Raw genomic sequence first — 21,435 nt, forward strand, 5'->3', positions numbered from 1 at the left:
TCCTGCACCTCCGACATTGGACAACGCTGATGTGAACAGAGCCTTAGGGTACTTTCACACTAGCGTCGCTGGATTCCAGCAATCTGTGTGCAAACGGATACCATTTGTAGACGGATCCCTCTCATAAATGTATTCTAATACCAGATCCGTCTCTCCGGTTGTCATCCGGAAAAAAACAGATCCGGTATTTATCTTTTTCCCATTTTTAAAGATCTGCGCATGCGCAGAGCAGATCCATTTTCCCAAAACATTTTTTGTGCTTCTATATTGTGCAGCCAAGTCACACAAAGCTTTTCTAAAATGCTTAGGTTCTCATCTAAAGTCTTCTGACAACGAAATATCGTTGTACGTGTTGACGGACTGGTTGTCATCATTACTCTTTATTTTAGTCATTAGGGTGTATTTACATTTGGCGGGGGGGGGGGGGGGAACCGTAGCGGTTTTACGCAGTCTCATAAAGCACCCACTACAGGAGGGGGTAACATCCTCTGGCCACAGCAGTCTGACCTTAGCGAAATGGCGGCGCGCGGTGACTACGGGCGGGTCGCGGGCAGATGACGCACTTCCGGTAGGTGAGGTCAGACCTTTCCTGTGCCGCCATTTCGGGTTTGGTGAGGTCGGGATCGGGCTGAGGTGCTCGTTTGCCGTGTCTGTCGCGGGCGGCGTCGGTAGGCGCCTAAAAGGCGGGGAAAGCGCATCGGGGAGCGAGCAGAGGCCATGGCCGGCAACTTCGACTCTGAAGACCGAGCGAGCTGGTACTGGGGCAGGCAGAACCGACAGGAGGCGGTGAATCTGCTGCAGGGGCAGCGGCACGGAGTGTTCCTGGTGCGGGACTCCGCCACCATCCCCGGGGACTACGTGCTCTCCGTCAGCGAGAACTCCAAGGTCTCCCACTACATCATCAACAGCGTCAGCAACAACCGGCAGTCCGGTGAGTGGGGCCTGCGGGGGGGGCTCGGTCCTGGAGGTCTGGGGGTAGAGGGGCTCACCCTGCTCAGGACTCCTCTGCAGTGCCCCAGTACATAAGAATGTGTGTAATGTGGGGGCCAGGCTTCCATGTTACATACGGGTCAGTTTAAGGTAGGATCTGCCTCTGGAGACATGATGTAGGGACAGAGCGGGATTAGGGGTGACTGCACAGGGGGGTCTGGGGGCAGCTCACCCCCGGAGCAGAGCGATACATGTGGCGGGTGTAATAGGGCATTACCGATTCAGAAAGATTATGTATGACAGAAGTACTTTCTGCATCAGTGTGTCACCATTTTCAAGATCCCTGCTTGCTGTCAATAGGTAGAAAAACTTCATCCTTCCAGTTAAGGGCTCGTGCACACGTAGCTGTTTTTGCGATCCGCAGATAAGCGTCGCATGCATTTTTGCACATTGGGATGTCCTGCCCTCTGTTAGAACTGCCTGTTCTTGTCCTCAAAGTGGAGAATAGGACATGTTTTATTTATATTTTTCCGGTTTCCTGTCTGCATCTTTAATGGCCCCATTGAAATGAAAGGGTCCGCATCCGATCTGCAAAAAAACGTGGATCGGATGTGGACCGAGACTATGGTCGGGTACATGGGGCCTAAGTCTCACAGCGGCCATGGGGTGGTTATGTGCCATTCAGCTGAAGTGGGGCGGCACATACGTTTCCCGCAGGTCTGCAATGCAACCAAGACCCCCGCGCAGTGATGCCTACCGCGGTTGTTAGGCTGGGTTCACATATGACGAACAGCTGTGTAGTCCGCTGGCTTTTCTGTGTATTTAATACAAGAGGTTTTGTTACGTCTTGTGAACCCGGCCGTAGATTGGTGAGTGGGGAGAGTGGTGCCTGGAGGAACCCGGGTTTCCCAGGGTCCGACCACCGCCAAGCGCTATCCCCATACAAATGAATGGGAGCTACCCGCACTTGTGCAGCCACCGCTCCCATTCATTTCTATGGGGCCAACGCAAATAGCTGAGACAACACTCGGCTCTTTTCGGCGGCCCCATAGAAATTAATGGAGGGCTGCTGCACCCTCCACCACCTTTTCCTGCTCCGTTCTCGACATGGGTCCTGCACCTATCAGACAGTGGAGGCATGTCCTAGTGATATGCCCCCATTGTCTGTGATGGGATAACCCCTTTAAATGTTGATTGTCAGTAGCACCTTTCAGCTGTACTGCGGCTTTGTGCACACATTCGTGTCCATATTTCGGTCTGCACAGAGCACATGGACAGAATACGGATGGCTTCCACTCCCACCAATAGAATTGACTATTCTGGTTTGTATCACGGGCCAAAACTGGGCATGTTCTATCATTTGTGAAATGGTCAGATGGATCCACAAAAGATACAGATGTGTGCATGGCCCCAAAGAACTGCGCGGGTCTGTGTGCTATCTGCCAGAGAATGCAGAACACGCGTCGATAAGAAACCTGGTCATGTGCATGAGGCCTTAGGCTGGGTCTCCACGGTGCAGGTTTATCAGATATTAAGGCTCATTTATCAAAACTAACAGGAAATCTGTCTTAGTTGCCCATAGCAACCAGTCAGAGCTCAACTTTAATTTCTTACGATGTTCTGATAAAATGAAAGGTGAGCACTGATTGGTTGCTATAGGCAAAATGAGGCCCAATATCTCATGAGAGGTTCATTGCCTTCAAATTTGTGCAGCTGACAGCTGATTGTCAGGGTTGTGGCAGCCCCATGTAATAACCCAGCATTAGATGGGTTGTCCGGTTTCAAGAGGAAACCAGACGCCTCAGGGAACTGACCTGTAATAAAGGACAGATGATTACTTAGGCTACTTTCACACTTGCGGCAGAGGAACCGGCAATCCGGATGCATTTGTGAGGCGCATCCATCTGATAAATGCATTGCAATACCGGATCTGTCTCTCCGGTGTCATCTGGAAAAACTGATCCGGTATTAATTTTTTTGCATTTTTAAAGGTATGCGCAGACCGGAAATCTGGATTCGATTTGCCGGAACACTTAATGCCGGGTCCGGCATTCTAGCAAGTGATCAGTATTTTCGGCCGGAGAGAGAACTGCAGCATGCTGTGGTATTTTCTCCAGCCAAAAAAACGTAAGAGGGACTGAACTGATACATCCTGAACGGATTGCTCTCCATTCAGAATGTATTAGGATAAAACTGATCAGATTTTTTTTCCAGTATTGAGCCCCTAGGATGGAACTCAGTGCCAGAAAACAAAAACACTAGTGTGAAAGTACCCTTACCTGATGGATCCTGCGCCATCGCTCTGGTTCTCCTGGCCTCTCCAGTGACATCCCAAGTGGCTGCTGCAGCCATCCCTGGCCTCTCCAGTGCACCCCTGAGGCCAGTGATTGGCTGCAGCAGTGACGTACCATTTAGGCTACTTTCACACTAGCGTTCGGGTGTCCGCTTGTGAGCTCCGTTTGAAGGGGCTCACGCGCGGATCCGCTCAGAATGCATCAGTCTGGCAGCGTTCAGCCTCTGCTCCGCTCAGCAGGCGGACACCTGAACGCTGCTTGCAGCGTTCGGGTGTCCGCCTGGCCGTGCGGAGGCAAGCGGATCCGTCCAGACTTACAATGTAAGTCAATGGGGACGGATCCGTTTGAATATGACACACTATGGCTCAATTTTCAAACTGATCCGTCCCCCATTGACTTTCAATGTAAAGTCTGGACGGATCCGTCTGAGGCTATTTTCACACTTAGAAATTTTTTAACAATATAATGCAGACGGAGCCACCGTCTGCTGCATTATATGAGCGGACCCGTCTCGGACAGATCCGCTCTGAATGCAAATGTGAAAGTAGCCTTACCTGCACGTCACCACTGCCTTGTATTCAAACAGTGGGAATTTTGAGAATGAAAAAAAGTGATCTGATTTGTTACTGAGGCTTTTCTTCATTCGTTTTTGTATTGTATTATGTGTCAGGTGTGTGTTTACTGCAGTTACTCGCCCTTCATTGTAATTCTGTCAGTGTGTATGGCAGCTTGTGATGTCTAATGGGATATATATCTTGTATACCCCTGTCCAGATCACTCAGGTCTTCTTGGTGTTTCAGATAGTCATTGGGTGCGGTTTGTTTCGGATACTGTCCTAAAACTGAGCAGAACGTTGGTGTGAACCCAGCCTAAGCATGGCGCTAGTCCTTACCCTGTTACGCTCAGTTCACACTCATTGGGTTTTCATGGTCCTAAGGGAAACTGCCTCCCATGGGGCCTTTCTTGTCCCGGCCACGTGAACCGCTGTGCAGCCTCCCATTGAAAACGGTGTGAGGCGATTTTTGTTATGAAATCCTTGGACGATTCTTCTGCGAGAATACTCCCTTTGATTGGCCCAATCGCACCCAAAAAAAGGTGGGCCTGTTGAAAGTCTATGGTATTTCAAATGTCTTTCTGTGTTAGTTTATTTGCCTTAGGCCCCATGCACACAACTTTATCCATCGATGCGGTCTGTAAAATAAGGATGTGGTCCGTGTACGGCCTGCATTTTATTTGTGGACCCCTTGTTTTCAATGGTTTTGTGGTCCACATTTTGCAGATATAGGGGGAGATTTATCTAACCAATCAGATTCCTCCTTTTATTTTCCTAAGGAGCTGTGAGAAATGAAAGGTGGAATCTGATTGGCTGCTATGGGCAACTAAGCCAGTTCGTCTTTACACCAGTTTGATAAATGACCCCATAGTCCGTCTTTCTGTGGAACAGATATACATACGCGGAAAGCGCAGGGATAATCCGTGTGCTCTCTGCATTTGTATGCCAGTTTAGCAAAAAGACAGAATATGTACTGTACTTTAAATCCGGCGTGCAATTCCGACACCGGAACTGCCCGCCGGATCCGGAAAAGCGTGTGAAAACGGATTACATTTGAATCCTGACCAGGATTTTGATCACAATGAAAAAATGCATTGGAAAAAACTGATCCGACATTTATGGACTTTAACTTTTATTTTTTTTCAAATTTTTCGGGTTTAACACGCAAAAGCCAGATCCAGGTTGGACGGAACATACGGCGCCGGATCCGGCGTTAACGCAAATCAATGGGAAAAAGGCCGGATCCGGCGTTCAGTCGAAGTTTTCCGGATTTTTGGCCGGAGGTAAAAATACAACATGCTACGGTTTTCTAAAAAGACTGAACTGAAGACATCCTGATGCATCCTGAACGGATAACTCTCCATTCAGAATGCATGGGGATAAAACTGATCAGTTCTTTCCAGATTTGAGCCCCTAGGACGTAACTCAGCGCCGGAAAAAAAAAACGCTAGTGTGAAAGTATCCTTATTTGACCAAGGACCCATTGAAATCAATAGGTTCACAAAAAATACTGATGCAACATGGGCTGCATCCATATTATCTGATCCAGGATTTTTGGTGGTGTGCACGGGGCCTAAAGTTGTGCCTATCGGACCATATGAACTTGAAAGACATGGGCCCCCTCCATGTGCTGGGACAGAAGCCGAGCGGCTCACGTTCTGGTGGACTCAAGCTGTCATTGAATTACAGGGATGGCCATTCATCTGAATGTCCGCTATGTAATGCCACATTAACCTGCCCATCTGCCTAAACATGGCTTCCTACAGCAAAATCCGCCGCTGGTTGAGGTCACAGATGGTTTATAATGTGGCTAAGCTTGAAGATTCAGCCATCATGTAATGCAGCTTGGGGTACACGAGGGTGGGCAGAGGTCTGGCCGTAGGAGGCAAGGCCGCTCCAGGAGCCTTCTGGTAAAGCGTGCATGTTTTTTGATACATAAGGTACTGTATAGAAATATGTTCATTATTTCTGCTTTCTTCCCAGGGGTGAGTCAGTCCCGGTTCAGGATAGGCGATCAAGAGTTTGAATCGTTACCCGCGCTATTGGAATTTTACAAAATCCATTATCTGGACACTACCACTTTAATAGAGCCCGTTTCCAAGTCTAAGCAATCCGGAGTGATCCACAGACAAGAAGAGGCAGAGTATGTGCGGGCCCTCTTTGACTTTAATGGTAATGATGATGAAGATCTTCCATTTAAGAAGGGAGACATCCTAAGAATCCGGGATAAACCTGAGGAGCAGTGGTGGAATGCTGAGGACAGCGAAGGAAGACGGGGCATGATACCTGTCCCTTATGTGGAAAAGTACAGGCCGCCCTCAACTGCCGGGTCTGCTCTGATTGGAGGTAACCAGGAAAATTCGCATCCACAGCAGCTGGGCGGGCCGGAGCCAGGGCCCTATGCCCAGCCCAGTGTCAACACTCCGCTGCCTAACCTCCAGAATGGGCCCATTTTTGCCAGGGTTATCCAGAAGCGAGTGCCCAATGCCTACGACAAGACAGCCTTGGCTTTGGAGGTATATAATGGGTACAGCTGTGAAGGAAAATGATCTCCAATTAATTTTCCTGTCTTTAGGCTAAATTATAATCTGTCCATTCAGTATTTACGTGTAAGAACCACCGAGGCTCCACTCGTTATTAGTCAGAGTTCTTAATATTGTGTAATTAATTGCACTGTATAAATCTGTAAGGTCACCTGATAGACACAAGCACAATGCCAGTACATAGCCCCTGGAGCAGGGATGGCCAACCTGAGGCTCTCCAGCTGTTGTAAAACTACAATTCCCACCATGCCCTGCTATAGGCTGATGGTTGTAGACAGTCTGGGCATGCTGGGAGTTGTAGTTTTACAACAGCTGGAGAGCCGCACGTTGGCCATCCCAGCCCTAGAGCCTGAGTTTGGGTGGAGGAGGGTATAATCTGCCTGCCACCTGGCGGCAAAGGACATTTAGGAGAAGCAGTGTGAGCCTCCTGTCGGCAGTGACGGTGCTCCCAAGTCAATGAGAACAGCTGACGGCATAATACTATTCTCCCATATGTCCTTTTCAGTTGGATGCCAGCCATACTTCACACCTGCAAACACTGATTCCTGCAGCTGTGGATTGGGGCTGCTTGGTTCATGCTTTGCCGCTATGTAATTCTATGTGCGACTATTGACTAGATTTTCTGGAAAGTAGCAAAGGATCCTATGAGAGACTATGGCAGAGTCCTTTGTGTCTTGCGTGTTGAGAGGCAAATAAGGAAGTCCCAAGAGTATGAGTGGGGAGCAGCAGCTCAGACTAGATTCCATGTTGACTCATGTTCATTTCTGAATAATTTCTGCTGGACACATCTAGGTTTATCCCTCTTTTTATACTGATGATCAGCAGACTAATGTACACGGCCACTGCCCGGTCTGTTATGTGCATTGGTGGACCGCAATTTGCGGCCTCCAATGCATGGGCAACACTGTGCAGTGTTCTGTATTTTGTGGTGCGGAGGCAGAGCGAAACCCCATGGAAGCATTCTGTACTGCTGCCGTGGGGTTCCGTGCTTCCTTTCCGCACCTTCCGGATTATGGACCCATTCAAGTGAATGGGTCCACATCCATGATGCTGTGCACAAATGGCCGGGGCCCGTGTATTGCGTACATTAGTGTGCATGAGCCCTAAGAAGATTGAGCTCATGAGATCCATTCTTTCCACATGTGGAGATGGGCAGAGTATTGCAGACATTGAGAGCTAGTCTGATGATTCAGGAGGCAACCTAACTATTGTCCTTCTGCTGCTGTTTGATTTAAAGGTATATTCAGACATTGAGGTTTGGATGATAACTAGAGATGAGCCTTTAGGGGCATTCCGTTATGCAGGAGAAGACTGTATAAACAATGCATTTGAAAAGGGAATGCTGTTTTACCACAATTTGCAATGATGTAATAGGCTTTGTGGTTTTTGCAGGTGGAATACGTGCAAAATAAACAGGTTTCACTTGTAAAAACCAGTTACACATCACAAAAATGCTGCAGATCACGGTCAAATTGCACTTCAACCACAACACCTAAATATACTCTCGTGGGAATTTCTTGGAGTTTTATCAACATGGCCTCCATCACCTTCTCCTAGAGTGTGAGTAGGACTCTGATAGCTGCTCGAAGCCTCGCTATACTGTGCTCTGGCTGTTGAGTCATTTTATGGTGATGAGATCTGGCTTCTCGGCCTGCCAGCTTAACGTATAGGATCGCTCAATAACTACCTATTGTAGAGCAAGGACTCTGTCCACAGTAGATGGTGATGATGAAATTTGGCTGAGCAGCCTGACAGAGGATTGTATTGTAGACAGTTTCTGCTCTACATGGGGTAGTTTTGGAGCGATTGTACATGATATGCTGGCAGGCTGAGCAGTCTAACTTGACATCTCATCACCGTAAGGTGACTGCAGTGCTGGCAGGATAGAGGCCCCATCCCCAGCAATTGTAGAAGTGGAGGCAGCCCATCAGTCACATTCTAGGACTGGTTGGAGGTCATGTTGAGAACCCCTTTATGGGTATGGTTGCATGCTGTGGATTTTGACATGATGCAGTTTTTGGATTTGTAGAGATTCAAAAATCTGCAATGCAGGTCAAGTATGGAAAAAGGTTTGTGTTGAGAACAACCGCTTTTATTGAACCCCCATAAATGACCATGTAGGTTGGATGTTACGTTGTCGTGACCAGGACTCTGACGCTCACACATGAGACGGCTGATAACTGCAGTGGTGGCAAAATGCATTATTTTTTTTCATTGGATCCAAGGATCTAGTGGCAGAACAGTGGTGACATCCAGCTCCATACTACTGGCTTGTCGTTCTGGAAGTAGAAATGTTTGTACCCTGCCGGCATCAGTGAGTGGGCATTGGCAGATTGTTCAGACCTACCTGCAGTGTGTAATGCCCAGAAAACTGGTCCTGCTGGGATATGCGATTCCACACTAGCTCAGACTAGGACTAGACGTACACCCCATGGCTGATGTATGCTAAAATCGCACGTAATTTGTAAAGGTTATAGCTATGTTTTACCCTCAAAATCAGGTGGCTATTGGTGGTACAGGGCTTCTGCAGGAGAGGCATATAACACCCCTTACAGCACTGGTGATGGCATTTCTGCAAATGTCTGCAATAATGGCCTTGCTGTTCAGTCTTTGTTTCATGCATCTGGTGGCCCAGAATAGTCCTTCAGGATCTGTAATGATTGGTTGCATGGAGTTGGACGGCATAGGGGTTTATATATGAATCGGCTTTAGCCCCTTAACCCATAACGCTGTATATATACAGCATTATGTGCCTGCGGGTGTATGGAGCGGGCCTCTGCAGTGACCTTGCACCATACGTGCCGTATGCCAACTGTTTCATACAGCCTGCACCAGGCGGCACTAACGGGGAGCGGCGATCGCATCCCTCCATCATTTAACCCGTCAGGTACCGCGATCAACCCGGATTGCAGCACCTGTGAGTGAAGGCAGAAGGATGCGGTTCCCCCTGCCTTCCGATCGGAGCCCCTGCATTGAAATTGCGGGGCTCCGATCTGAAGCAATCCAGGCCTGCCATTGCATTCTCCATGCGGAAACAATCATTTCAATGGGTCCGCAAAAAAATAAACGGAAGGTACTCCATGTGCATTAAGTTTCTGTATTTCCATTCCGTGAAGAAATGGGACATGTCCTTTTATTGTCCACATTACGGAGAAGCATAGTACTGTTCTATTAGGGGCCAACCGTTCCTTTAAGCAAAATACTGAATGCACACGGATGTCATCCGTGTTTTTTGCAGACCGCAAAATACGTACGGTCATGTGCATGAGCCCTTAGGGTGAATAGGAGAGGACATCAAAATATCCCATTTAGGAGGCCCCCTATGGGGGCTAATAAAAAAAAAAAAAACCTATATTAAAAGTTAGATCACCCCCCCCTTCCCAATTTTACATGTAAAAATACATATTGGGTATCACTGCATCCGAAAATGTCTGAAATATTAAGATAAAAAAAAATTCTTATGCGGTGAACGTCGTAACAGGAAAAAAAATGAAAACCGCAATTTGCCATTTTATTTTTTGTAATTTTGTCCCCCCCCCCCCCCCCCCCAATAAATTGAATAACTCTAATCAAAACATATATACTACAAAAATGGTATTAATAAAAAACTATTCATTACGCAAAAAAACAAGCCCTTATACAGCTCTGTAGACCCGAATATAAGAAAGTTATGGCTGTCAGAGTATAGCGATACAAGACGAGGTAAATTTAAATGGTGGCATTAAAAAATGCATCTTGTCCCGCCAAAAGAAGCCCTCGTATAGCTATGTGAACAGGAGATTAAAAAAGTGTTATGGCTTTTGGAACATGAGGGAAAATAAAAAATGTAAAAATGAAAATAGGCCCGGTCTTTAAGGGGTTAATGACCAGCCTTTTTCTGACCAAGCGATTTTTATTTATTTTTATTTATTTTATTTTCATCATGGTCAGCTTCCAAGAGCTTTAAGGGTACGGCCACACTGAGTGACCATCATCCAGTCGGGTTGCGGCTGCCCTGCAGTCATGAACCTCGTGGCCAATTAGCCTGCAGCTTCCTTTCATTAATTAATGAAGACTGCACTGTATACTCGATCTTCGTTAGTACATGGCCGCACTGCATCTTCAACACCGCATGGCCATTAACAATGATGACTAGCTAGACAGTGAGGTCTTTATTATTTAAGTGAATGGAAGATGTGGGCTTATTGGCCGCACAGTTCATGGCCACAGCTCGACTGGATCATGGCTGCTCTGTATGGCCGCACCCATAAAAAAAAAAAAAAAAAAATCCTGTATATTTAGCTATATGAGGGCTTTTTGGAGACATGCCTGGGGCCTACACTAGGCCCCAGCCTGTCTGCACTGACATTGGCACCCTGCAGTCTCATTTGCGTGGTGCCGATTGGAGATGAATGGATTCCGCTCCCTCTGTAACTGCTTACATGTGGCGGGTACCACAGCCCAAACAGCGCTCTTGCTGGTCCGGGCTGCTGAGGATATGTCATCAGTATCTAGAACCCAGACAGCCCCTTTAAGGCTTGTTGCCTGTCTGACATGGTGTTTAGAGCTCTTTCCTCTTGATGGTATATTACCATAACCCCTGTGTGCCCGGTGGGTACAGTGCTGGTTACTTGTGCTAAAGACCTGCCTCTGTCATCTCTCACTACATTATGTCCCAACGAAGTTCACTGATTGCGGACTTCATTTTAATTTTATTAAAATCTGCTTACTTACATTGGTTTCTCTGCTCTGTTCCGGTGGGATTAGCAGTGTCCATGTGAACAGGATTAGTTTGGACCCCCCTTCCCTTTACAGTTAGGAAGCAGCTGGAGCTTTACATGAGTGTTTACTTACTAATCTTCTGATTCATCTTTTCTTGTTTGGCACATTCCTGTCTAAATGTAAAACGGTAAAGCTGTGTCATGTGGTCGGAAAAGCTGTAAATGTTAAAGGGGTTTTCCGGCAGTAGAATATTGATTACCTTTCCTCAAGACAGGTCATCGATAGTGAATTCATTAGGGTCGGAGATTGCCACTGATCAGCCCTCCGGTGAGTGTGGCAGCCCCCTCTAATCACAGTGCCGTACATTGTATAGTGGCAGTGCTTGGTATTGCAATCCTGCCCCTTGAATGAGGCTGAGCTGCACATAGGCCATGTGACCGATGAACGTGATGTCACTGACCTAGGAAGAGCGCCATGGCCTCTTTGAAAAGCTGATCACCGGTGGTGTCGGGAGTCAGACCGATCGGGGGCTGTGATATCCTCAGGATTGGTCATCGGTATTCTATTCCCAGGCAGATCAATGTGGCCCTTTAGTGACCTGCCCATGAGAACTGTTATACAGCAGTAGACAAGTTACAGTAGACCTGAGCTGACAGTTTTTTTTTCTTAGTAGCCTAGTAGTTGGATCTTTAGTAGAAAACCACCTCCAGAATATATTGTATGTCTGGCTTCGAGGACTTGTCCAGCTCTGAATTAATGGACACTTCACTGTGCAGGCTGTGCATTGATGGAATGAGAGGCCCACTTGTATTTTTCTTAATGTTCCTAAAATAAAAAATGAAGCAGTTTGTTTATCCTATAGCTTTGTGTCTACAGCTCCTATGCAGACCGGGGTGTCTGTATGGCAAACAAGTGTGTGCAGTCATTGCCATGTATCCTGTTCTTCTTGATAAGGCCTCTTTCACATATTAGTGAATCGGACGTGTTCTGTCCATGAGTATACAGAGTATACATAGATTTTTCATAGACCTCTTCACGGATGGACCATTGACTGATGTCATCACAGACATGGGAATGAGGTCTTACCCGCCAAATAGAGATGAAAAATATTTTTGTGCCGTGTTGGCTAAGAAATATAAAAAAAAATTAGATTCCCCGGTTTATACTTTTTTTAATGGCTAACTGAAAAGATGACAAAACTGCGAGCTTTCGAGACTACTCTGGTAGGGCTGAAACGATTACTCAAATTAATTAACTCGAAACGCAAAAAATTATTGATGCAAATTTTTTTCATCCATCATTCGTTTGTGCCATGTGACCACCAAGTGTGAGTGAAGAGCTTGCTATTACTCGCGCTCCGTGGTCACCCGCCTGCCCTCACAGTGCGGTGCTGGATCCTGACATACACACATCGTCAGGATGTAGTGCACCTACGGTACGGTAAATACGCACTATGACCTGATGCTGTGTGAAGTCAGGTCCCAGTGCACCGTGTGAAGAAGGGGATGGAAGATCTCTGGAGTGTCGGCATCACCCCTACAGGAAAGGTAGGTATTTTAGTTCACTGGCGCTGTGACTGGGCACTGATGTCTAGGAGGGGGAGTGGGGGCAGCTGGTGGCACTGCTGGAGGAACTAATTGCATTGGAAGGGGGGGGGGGAGAGCAACTGAGGGGTAGATGAGGGCACTAGAAGAGACTGATGGCAGGGGGGCTGATGAGTTGTTGTTTTTTTTATTTCTTATTAGAGTACTCGATTAATCGTTAGAATACATGATTACTAAAGTGATCTATAGCTGCAGCCCTATACTCGGGTCTCTTCATCGGGCATGGTACCATACCTAATGAATGGTCTACAACACTCAGTTTTGTCATGTTTTCAGTTTGCTAATAAAAGTTAACTACTGAGATCTCATTTTAATATTTTCGTTTAAAGATGGGAATGCACATGAAATAACAGTCAGCAGCTAACTACCGTAGTTCTTTTGACAGCTATTTGGATTTGACCATGCTTTGGCCAAGTTCTACATGTAGGATATTTCTACATAGCTTTCGCAAAAGTTTTTTTTTTTTTGTTTTTTTTTAATGCATTAAGATGAAAAAACAAACAAAGGTGGATATAATCTTTAAATTAGTTTCTTATAGTTCAGTTTGTGAGCTTACAGCAATCCATCGGTTTCCAGACCTACATATGGATGTACTGATCATACTGTAGGGTGGTACTTCAACAGACACTGTACGGTAAAGCCTCTAAACCCGCGCCTAATACCGCAGTGCAGTAATTGATTGGATTAATGGGCACTCGTACATCCAAGGCTGTATCTGGGATATTGATATGGCTAAGGCTACTTTCACACTAGCGTTTTGGCTTTCTGTTTGTGAGATCCATCATGGGCTCTTACAAGCGGTCCAAAACGGATCAGTTTTGCCCTAATGCATTCTGAATGCTAAAGGATCAGTTTGCCTCAGTTCCGGCACCATTCCGCTCTGGAAGTGAACATCAAAACGCTGCCTGCAGTGTTTTGGTGTCCACATGACTAAGCGGAGCCAAATTCAATGATCTGTCCTCCATTGACTTTCAATGGTGTTCAAGACGGATCCGTCATTGCTATATAAGACATAATAAGACCGGATCCGTTCATGACGTATGCATGCGGTTGTATTATTGTAATGGAATTGTTTTTCCAGATCCATGACTGATCCGCAAAAAATACTAATGAGAAAGTAGCCTTAGGAGGGTGAGCCCCACTATACACAGCGCATGTAGTCTTTACACATCACTGAAACACAAGGGGCCCATTTTTTATTTTGGTGAGGGGGGGGGGGGTTTGGGGGGATTTTGTTACTGAGCTGAGTCATTTCAGTATAATGTCTTTTATTAGAAAATACTATCTGGCATGTATAATTTACCGTTACCATGTCCTCTGCTGATAATAACATTGCGACCCTTGGAAACTGCTTACTGAAAAAAGCACTGTGTAAACGCGCCTTTATAGCACGTAAAGTAGCACGGTGGATTTGCAGCGCAGAAAGTTCTGGTACTTCTAATGGTTTCCTCTTTATTGGATTCCAGATCGATGAAGTGCAGTATTTTTTTTTTAAATTGAAGGTCAGTTGTTGGAGAATAAGCTCTCAGTCTTACACATGTTAGCAGTTTATCCGGTGGCTTTGGAATATGTAGTATATAATATATTAATAATTGTAATTCTCCCACTCAATACACAGTTCACGCATTAAAGGGAACCTGTCACCGGGATTTTGTGTATAGAGCTGAGGACATGGGTTGCTAGATGGCCGCTAGCACATCCGCAATACCCAGTCCCCATAGCTCTGTGTGCTTTTATTGTGGGGAAAAAAGTGATTTGATACATATGCAAATTACCCTGAGAAGTCCTGTACGTGAGATGAGTCAGGGACAGGACTCATCTCAGGTTAATTTGCATATGTATCAAATTACATTTTTACACAATAAAAGCGCACAGAGCTATGGGGACTGGGTATTGCGGGTGTGCTAGCGGCCATCTAGCAGCCCATGTCCTCAGCTCTATACACAAAATCCTGGTGACAGGTTCCCTTTAAAGGGCATCTGTCAGCAGATTTGTTCCTATGACACTGGCTGACCTGTTACATGTGCACTTGGCAGCTGAAGGCATCTGTGTTGGTCTCATGTTCATATGTATCCGCATTGCTGAGAACAAATTTCATATATGCAAATGAGCCTCTAGGAGCAACAGGGGCGTTGCCATTACACCTAGAGGCTCTGCACTTTCTGCAACTGCTGCTCCCTCTTGATTGACAGGACCAGACATTATGATTATTTCACTGCCTGGCTCTGTCAAAGCGCAGAAGGTTCGGCAGTTACAGAGAGCTGAGCCTCTAGGTGTAATGACAACGCCCCTGTTGCTCCTAGAGGCTCATTTGCATATAATAAAACATCATTTTTCTCAGTAATCCGGGCACAACACAGATGCCTTTAGCTGCCAAGTGCACATGTAACGGGTCAGCCAGTGTCATAGGTACAAAACTGCTGACAGATGCCCTGTACTGGTGGGTTCTGTCAGGTCTTAGCTGATTGGAGCGGGATCCTGCCTGTGCCCACACTCATCTCAAGGCTCTCATACCAATGTGCTGTGCCAGAATTGGCTTGGGGGGAGTGCAGGCAGGACAGCGATCTGTGCAGCATTCTCTACAGCAGCAGAAGTCCGTACAGCGCTGACAAGCCAGCGCTGTACGGAAATTATGATTTTAAGGCTACATGCACACTAACGTTTTGTTTCCGTGTCTGTTGCGGTTTGCTTTTTTTGTGGATAGTATGCGGACCTATTCATTTCAATGGGTCCGCAAAAAATGCGAACAGCTGTCTGCATCAGTATGTCCGTTCTGTAGCCCTGCAAAAAAAATTTTTATATGTCCTATACTTGTCCATCTTAGGCATTGTTACAATGTATCCGCCCAAAAAACGGATGTCATATGGATGTCAACCGTGTTATTATTTTTTATTTTTTTTTGGATCCGCAATTTTCGGACTGCAAGACACATACGGTCGTGTGCATGTAGCCTAAGAAGCAGTATACTGTGATGGACTTTCTGTACTTTTGTTTTGCAACTAAAAATAAAATAAAAAAAACATACTTTAAAAATTGTTACAAAAACTATTTTGGGGTTATTTAGAGTTTAATAGCAGCTTATATAAAAGTTTAGTTACTCTTTTAAACTTGTACATCTTTATGAAACCACTTGCCTGTTATTTAGAGAAGATTTACCACTATTGTCTGGTGCAGAACTGGCACCACATCTTTGGCATCCCGGAGTTGATAGAACATGCTCTTGAAATGGACAGAGCGTGCCCCAGCAGAACCGGTGACGTCAGTCATTACTATGACTTGCAAGTTAGAGGTTCTTCGTGCACAGCATTTGTCACTTACAGAATAGGTGATCAATGTGTGATTGCTGGGGTTCCCGACTCCTTTGTGTGATTGGAGGGGCAGGGCACATACGTGACTATTACCCAGTTTACTTGGAGATGCACTTCAGTTCCATAGACCACTGCTCCATTCACACAGGGGTCCCATTCTTTGGATCCCCAGTGGTCATACATTTATCACATATCCTGTCAGTAAGTGATAATCGTGGTCCTGGGACAAGGACGTTTTTGTTTTTGTTTTTTTGCTCATTTTAAAAGGACTAATTTTATTTATTTTTTTTTTCTCCCCTACAGGTTGGTGACCTAGTAAAGGTAACAAAGATTAATGTCAGCGGTCAATGGGAAGGAGAATGCAACGGAAAATATGGTCATTTTCCTTTTACACACGTGCGTCTGCTGGATCAACAGAACCCTGATGAAGACTTCAGCTGAGTGTGACCTGGAGCCGCTTGTAAAGTGCGAACAATCATGCTCGGTTTCCCTCTTTCTCCATCTGCCATTTAGACTGCCTTCACAGGTCTCGAGATATTTAGCCAGAGAAAGTAGTAATACCCAGAATCCCTCTCGATTGCAATCATTCAGTTCCTATGAGATTTGGCAGAGTCAGGGTACGAGCTTGGATTGTGTCTTGAAAGTAGGCAGAATATAACCACCAACCCACGGCAATATCTAATAACCTGCAGATGCAGTGAACTGCACGATTGCTTCTAGCGAGGATTGTTTTTTTTTATAGAACAAGAGACTTTTTATAGGGCCTTTAATGTATCTTCCTTACTCACTTTCCAGGTTGGACCTCACCAGTTTATAGTACTGACACTTGGGTAAACGCTGTCTCACCATTTTGGTCCCGTCATTGTGTCCATTCAGGCCAATAAGCCTATGTAGCTCACTTTTCCTTCAGCCGTTCCCAGTATTATTTTACAAGGTCCGAGCTGTGGGCTTCAGTCCATTTCCTGACAGCCTGGACCAACACGCTCATTTTCCTTTCCTTGTGAATGTTCTTTACTTACCAAGTACCAGCCCACGGCAGAACGCCTGGCGTAAGCGAGCGACCCAAGGCGAGGTGTTCTTAAACCAGTGCATTTCTGTGACAATATAACCCCATCATGTGCCTCAACCCTTGGATTCTTTTGTTGCCAACAAGGACTTTTTTTTTTTTTTTTTTTTTTTTTCTAAGATCCAACGAAAGCCCCCGTCATAATTTGGCCTCTGCAAACCCTTCTTTTAGAGGTGTGTTTTTTTTTTTTTTTTTTTAATTCTCTTTTCTTCCTACGGGGAACCAGTAAGAGTACACTAACTGTTAATTATGGAAATGATGTATTTTATGTTGATATGTAGAAACTACTAAAATAAAGACAATTTAACGAGAGGGGTTGAAAGGATAACTGAATCACTGTGGTATTTCTGCCTTCATGTTGCTTTGCCATAAAAGCTCAGTGTATTTTAGAAGTCCTCCCTGAATGCTCCCCATGCTTTTATCTGTGCCCTTTTAAAGAGGCATTTAGATGGAATTTAGAGATTTTCTTTAGAATGCACATTTACCATGAGCATAAGGAATTTATTTTATGACTAGTCTGTAAATGCCTACTTTCATTAAATTGAGTCCCGGTTCATGTCTCGCCTACATCTGTCTCACTTCTTGTGCAAGGAGAATGGACAGAATACCATAGACTTTTTTAATTTTATTTTTTTTGACTTGGCAGTAAAAACTTTCATAGATCTTTATGGACATGAACACAAAAATCTTAGGCACCAGTTGGTTACCTGGTTGCTAGGGTTTGTCTTACCGTGATTGTGCCATTTGAAATATAAGGGGGTTGTCCGACCTTTGCAAAAAGAAACCATACTCCCCTCACCAGCCCCCTGATCATCCAGCACAGAGGCTCTGGTGGTCCCCCCCGAATTTTGCTGTACTACTGGTATTATGGCTCCCATTACGGAGCGCTGATGCCAGGAGTACAGCATGCGACTGCCAAGGCCAATTATTGTCTGCAATGGTCGGTTATAAACGGACCAGAGAGGGGGGGACCTCAGTTAATCGGGGATTGGAGAGGGTGAGTATTGGCTTTTGGGGATGTGCTTTCCCCTTAAAGGTCTGATAACTTCTATGATCTCTCTAGCCTTGGAGGCCAATCAAGTGCACAGTTAAGTCAGGAATATTAGTGTTCTATATTGTGTTTAGTTCACATGGGCCCCTTTTGAGTAGTTGATTTGCTGAGTCTTCTGGCAATAACTTCAGTTTGTGCCTTCCTTCAAGGTTGCCTGGTAAACAAAGATTTATGCATTCCTTCTTAAGGTGGTCATACGCATTTGGTAGATGTTGGCAGGACTGGCCGGCTAGGTAATGTGTGTTGGTGTTCCGAGTGTTCCCCCGAAGGCAGATAAAGATCCTTTGTCTCAAAGAAGTTGAGTTTTCTTGTCTAAGAATTTGTGTTGTATCGCTAGGATATGCCACAAATGTCTGATAGGTGCAGGTCCCCACCTCTGGGGCCTGCTTCTATTTTGAGGACTAGGCTCCTGAAGCAAATGAGAGCACACCACACATGCGGTTCTCAAGATGCAAGCAGGTCCCTTGCACCTATCTGACATCTGTGGCCTATCCTAGCGATATGTCACAAATGCTTAGCTGTGAATACCTCTTTAAACGAGGTCGTCGCCTCATTTTTACCAACATAACTAACACTGTCCCATAGAAAATTGCAAACGCTTTCCAAGCATACCTGTGTGCACTATGTGTCTGTATTCCAAATCCAGAAAAAGCACTTTTATTCTGCTGGAAATAAAAAACAGCTCCCTAGTGCCCAGCTGAAAGTGAAAGTAAAAACTGCTATCACTCCTGACTATTTCTAATGGCTATATTTTAGCATTGCGCTAGACTAGAGGCATCTGGTAACAGCCTATGGAGAACACATGCACACTCAGCCGAGCCATGGGAAGGGGGAATACCTGTCTTTCTGCCAACACCTATATAAAGTGTATGGTCAGCTTTAGGTGCGGTCATTTTTAGCTTTAGTAGTCTTGCTTTGTTTGGAGATATTTTCCAGTTTGGCCTTTTTTAATCAGGAGTGCTGTAGAGATGATTTGCTTGGTTAAAACTCCATTACATTTCAAGTTCTTTATTTGTGGGACCATTTTGCTGCACCTTCCTCAGTATAGTGAGTATACCAGTTATTTCAGTTTGTCGTTGTGTTTTGTTGCCATAGTTTTGATGACACTGACCTGTTTTGTGAATATGCTGCCATTTTCTGATTCTGTCGGGAAGGGACATGTAGGCCTTTGGAGCCAGTTAGATCACTCTGGCGCCCTTCATAGACCATACAATACAACCCCAAAAATGGATGCTGAAAAGGTCTGCGCTGTTACCTAGCTCGCGAGACTTGCCCAGGTTTTATGTACAGCTATAAGGGCTACATGAAGCCTCCACAGTGAAGATGTGCAGATGGATGCAATATCTTACTTTGCATACTGAGCACACGTTCTTCCAACTAATACACACTAAGTACTGAACTGTCTAGTAATGTAATATAAGTTACCGGGCCTCTGAAAGTCTCATACTGACAGTGTTTTTAGTTTTTGTTTTTTTGTGCCAGACCAAATCAAATGAAGACTGATGGAGTGAATGATTAGAGATGGAAAACACTAACTTTCATTGTAGAACACTATTGTATATATTTGACTGGTGCTCCTGTCAGATAAATGAATTAACCAAAGTTGTATGTATTCAGATCCCTACTAATCCATCTCTTCCAATAGCCTTTGAGGTATCTTCCCACATGTAGACGATGTGAATTTTCCACCTTGGAATATCGGGCAGAGAATCTTTTTCTCCTACATGCTGTAGAAAAACAAAAGGGGTAAAAATTGGCCTGCCGCGTCATGTTAAATCCCCTGCATGTGAATTTATCCTGCAGATTTGCCTCTGGTTCACTCGATGCATTGCAAAATTCACGTGTAGCTCATGCTAATTTACCATTTAAATTTTTTCCTTCTGTGGGAACATACCTTTTAGAGGGTTTTTTTTATGTAAGTAAAGCTTATTCTTTGTGTAATGAAAAGCTCTGCAGCTTCCACTTTGGGTTCCAGTTTTTGTGCCTTTTTCCAGGTCTGTTTGCAGTCAGTGGATAGGAATGTTGTAGTTTGCCTGCAGAGGCTCAGGACCTGTGCAGACCCAATAGTTTTCACAGGATTGACTATAATTTGCTCCCAGAAGATCTTCTAGTCTGGACACACAGATCTGCATCCCTGAATGTTTGCTACTATGTATCAACACATGAGATGTATCAGGCTATTTATGCACTGGTATCTCGACTGTGTACAGTCCGTGTAACAAACCCTCAGTTATTTGTTTTCAGCATCTGAATTTGAGCAGGAAAGTATCCACCGACAAAAAGTAGTTTCACCCCCCCTGACATTTCATGCAGTATTTGAAGCCAGTGTCAGAAGTGGACTGTAAGGCCCCTTTCACACGGGCGAGAATTTCGTGCGAGAGCAATGTGTGAGGTGAACGCATTGCACCCGCACTGAATCCGGACCCATTGACTTCAATGGGCCTGGGCAGATGAGCGGTGAATTTCGCGCATCACAGCATGTTCTATAGTCTGTGTTTTTCCGCAGGCCCCATGGAAATGAATGGGTCTGCATGAAAATCGCAAACAAGTGCGTATGCAGTGCAATTTTTCACGCATGGTTGCTAGGAGATGAGAGGGATGAAAGCAACCCCATTTAAGTGTATTCACTGTATTTTCCCTTATAACATGGTTATAAGGGAAAATAATGGCATTCTTAATACAGAATGCTTACTAAAATGTGGATTGAAGGGTTAAAAAAAAAAACCTCCTCATCCAATTGATCGTGCAGCCAGCATCATCTTTCTTTTTTCATGACCTTTGACGTAATCGCGCTCACAATGTGCGATTTAAGCATTCTGTTTTAAGAATGCTATAATTTTCCCTTATACCCATGTTATAAGGGAAAATAATAAAATGAATAGAACACCTAACCCAAATCCGAAGTTCAGTGAAGAAGTTCGGTCTGGGCACCTCATTGTTTGTTTTCACGCGCGTGCAAAACGCAATGCACTCACGCGGTAAAAACTGAACATAGGAATGCAATCAATGTCAAAACTGACTGCAATTGCGTGCCTACTCGTGTGGTTTTCCCGCAATGCACACACGACGCATCCGGGACGCCCGTGTGAATGAGGCCTAAAAGGAGTGAAATTCTTTTAAAGGGGTTGTCTCACTTCACTAAGTGGCCATTATGTAGAGAAAGTTAATACCAGGCACTTACTAATGCATTGTGATCGCTCATATTGCTTCCTTTGTTGGCTGGATTCATTTTTCTATCACATTATACACTGCTCGTTTCCATGGTTACAGACCACCCTGCAATCCATCAGTGGTGGTCGTGCTTGCACATTATAGGAATAAGCACTAGCCTATGTACTGTCCTATGGTCCCGGCCACCAGAGAAGCCAGCACTTTTTCCCATAGT

At 45.2% G+C, this 21,435-nt stretch overlaps 1 protein-coding gene across 2 annotated transcripts; it reads left to right on the forward strand.

The window, feature by feature from the left end:
- Positions 1–587: 587 nt before the first annotated feature.
- On the forward strand, positions 588–21,173 carry CRK (CRK proto-oncogene, adaptor protein). Of its 2 annotated transcripts, none has more exons than XM_044273519.1 (3): positions 588–931; positions 5,761–6,293; positions 16,237–21,173. In XM_044273519.1, the coding sequence occupies exons 1-3, from the start codon at positions 718–720 to the stop codon at positions 16,372–16,374; spliced, it is 885 nt and encodes a 294-aa protein (XP_044129454.1). In that variant the 5' UTR covers positions 588–717; the 3' UTR covers positions 16,375–21,173. The 2 variants fall into 2 exon arrangements, with proteins under 2 accessions (XP_044129454.1, XP_044129455.1); XM_044273520.1 differs by having other exon boundaries at positions 5,761–6,123; positions 16,237–16,370.
- Positions 21,174–21,435: the final 262 nt, after the last annotated feature.

The sequence above is a fragment of the Bufo gargarizans genome, unplaced genomic scaffold (genome assembly GCF_014858855.1).
Source record: "Bufo gargarizans isolate SCDJY-AF-19 unplaced genomic scaffold, ASM1485885v1 fragScaff_scaffold_703_pilon:::fragment_4:::debris, whole genome shotgun sequence".
Classification (NCBI taxonomy): Eukaryota; Metazoa; Chordata; class Amphibia; order Anura; family Bufonidae; genus Bufo; species Bufo gargarizans.

Bases quoted from the DNA above. Each gene is read 5' to 3' on its own strand.
- CRK (XM_044273519.1), top strand. From the start codon at position 718: ATGGCCGGCAACTTCGACTCTGAAGACCGAGCGAGCTGGTACTGGGGC. The intron at 932-5,760 runs GTGAGTGGGGCC...CTTTCTTCCCAG, and splicing joins CAGCAACAACCGGCAGTCCG to GGGTGAGTCAGTCCCGGTTC. The intron at 6,294-16,236 runs GTATATAATGGG...TCTCCCCTACAG, and splicing joins AGACAGCCTTGGCTTTGGAG to GTTGGTGACCTAGTAAAGGT.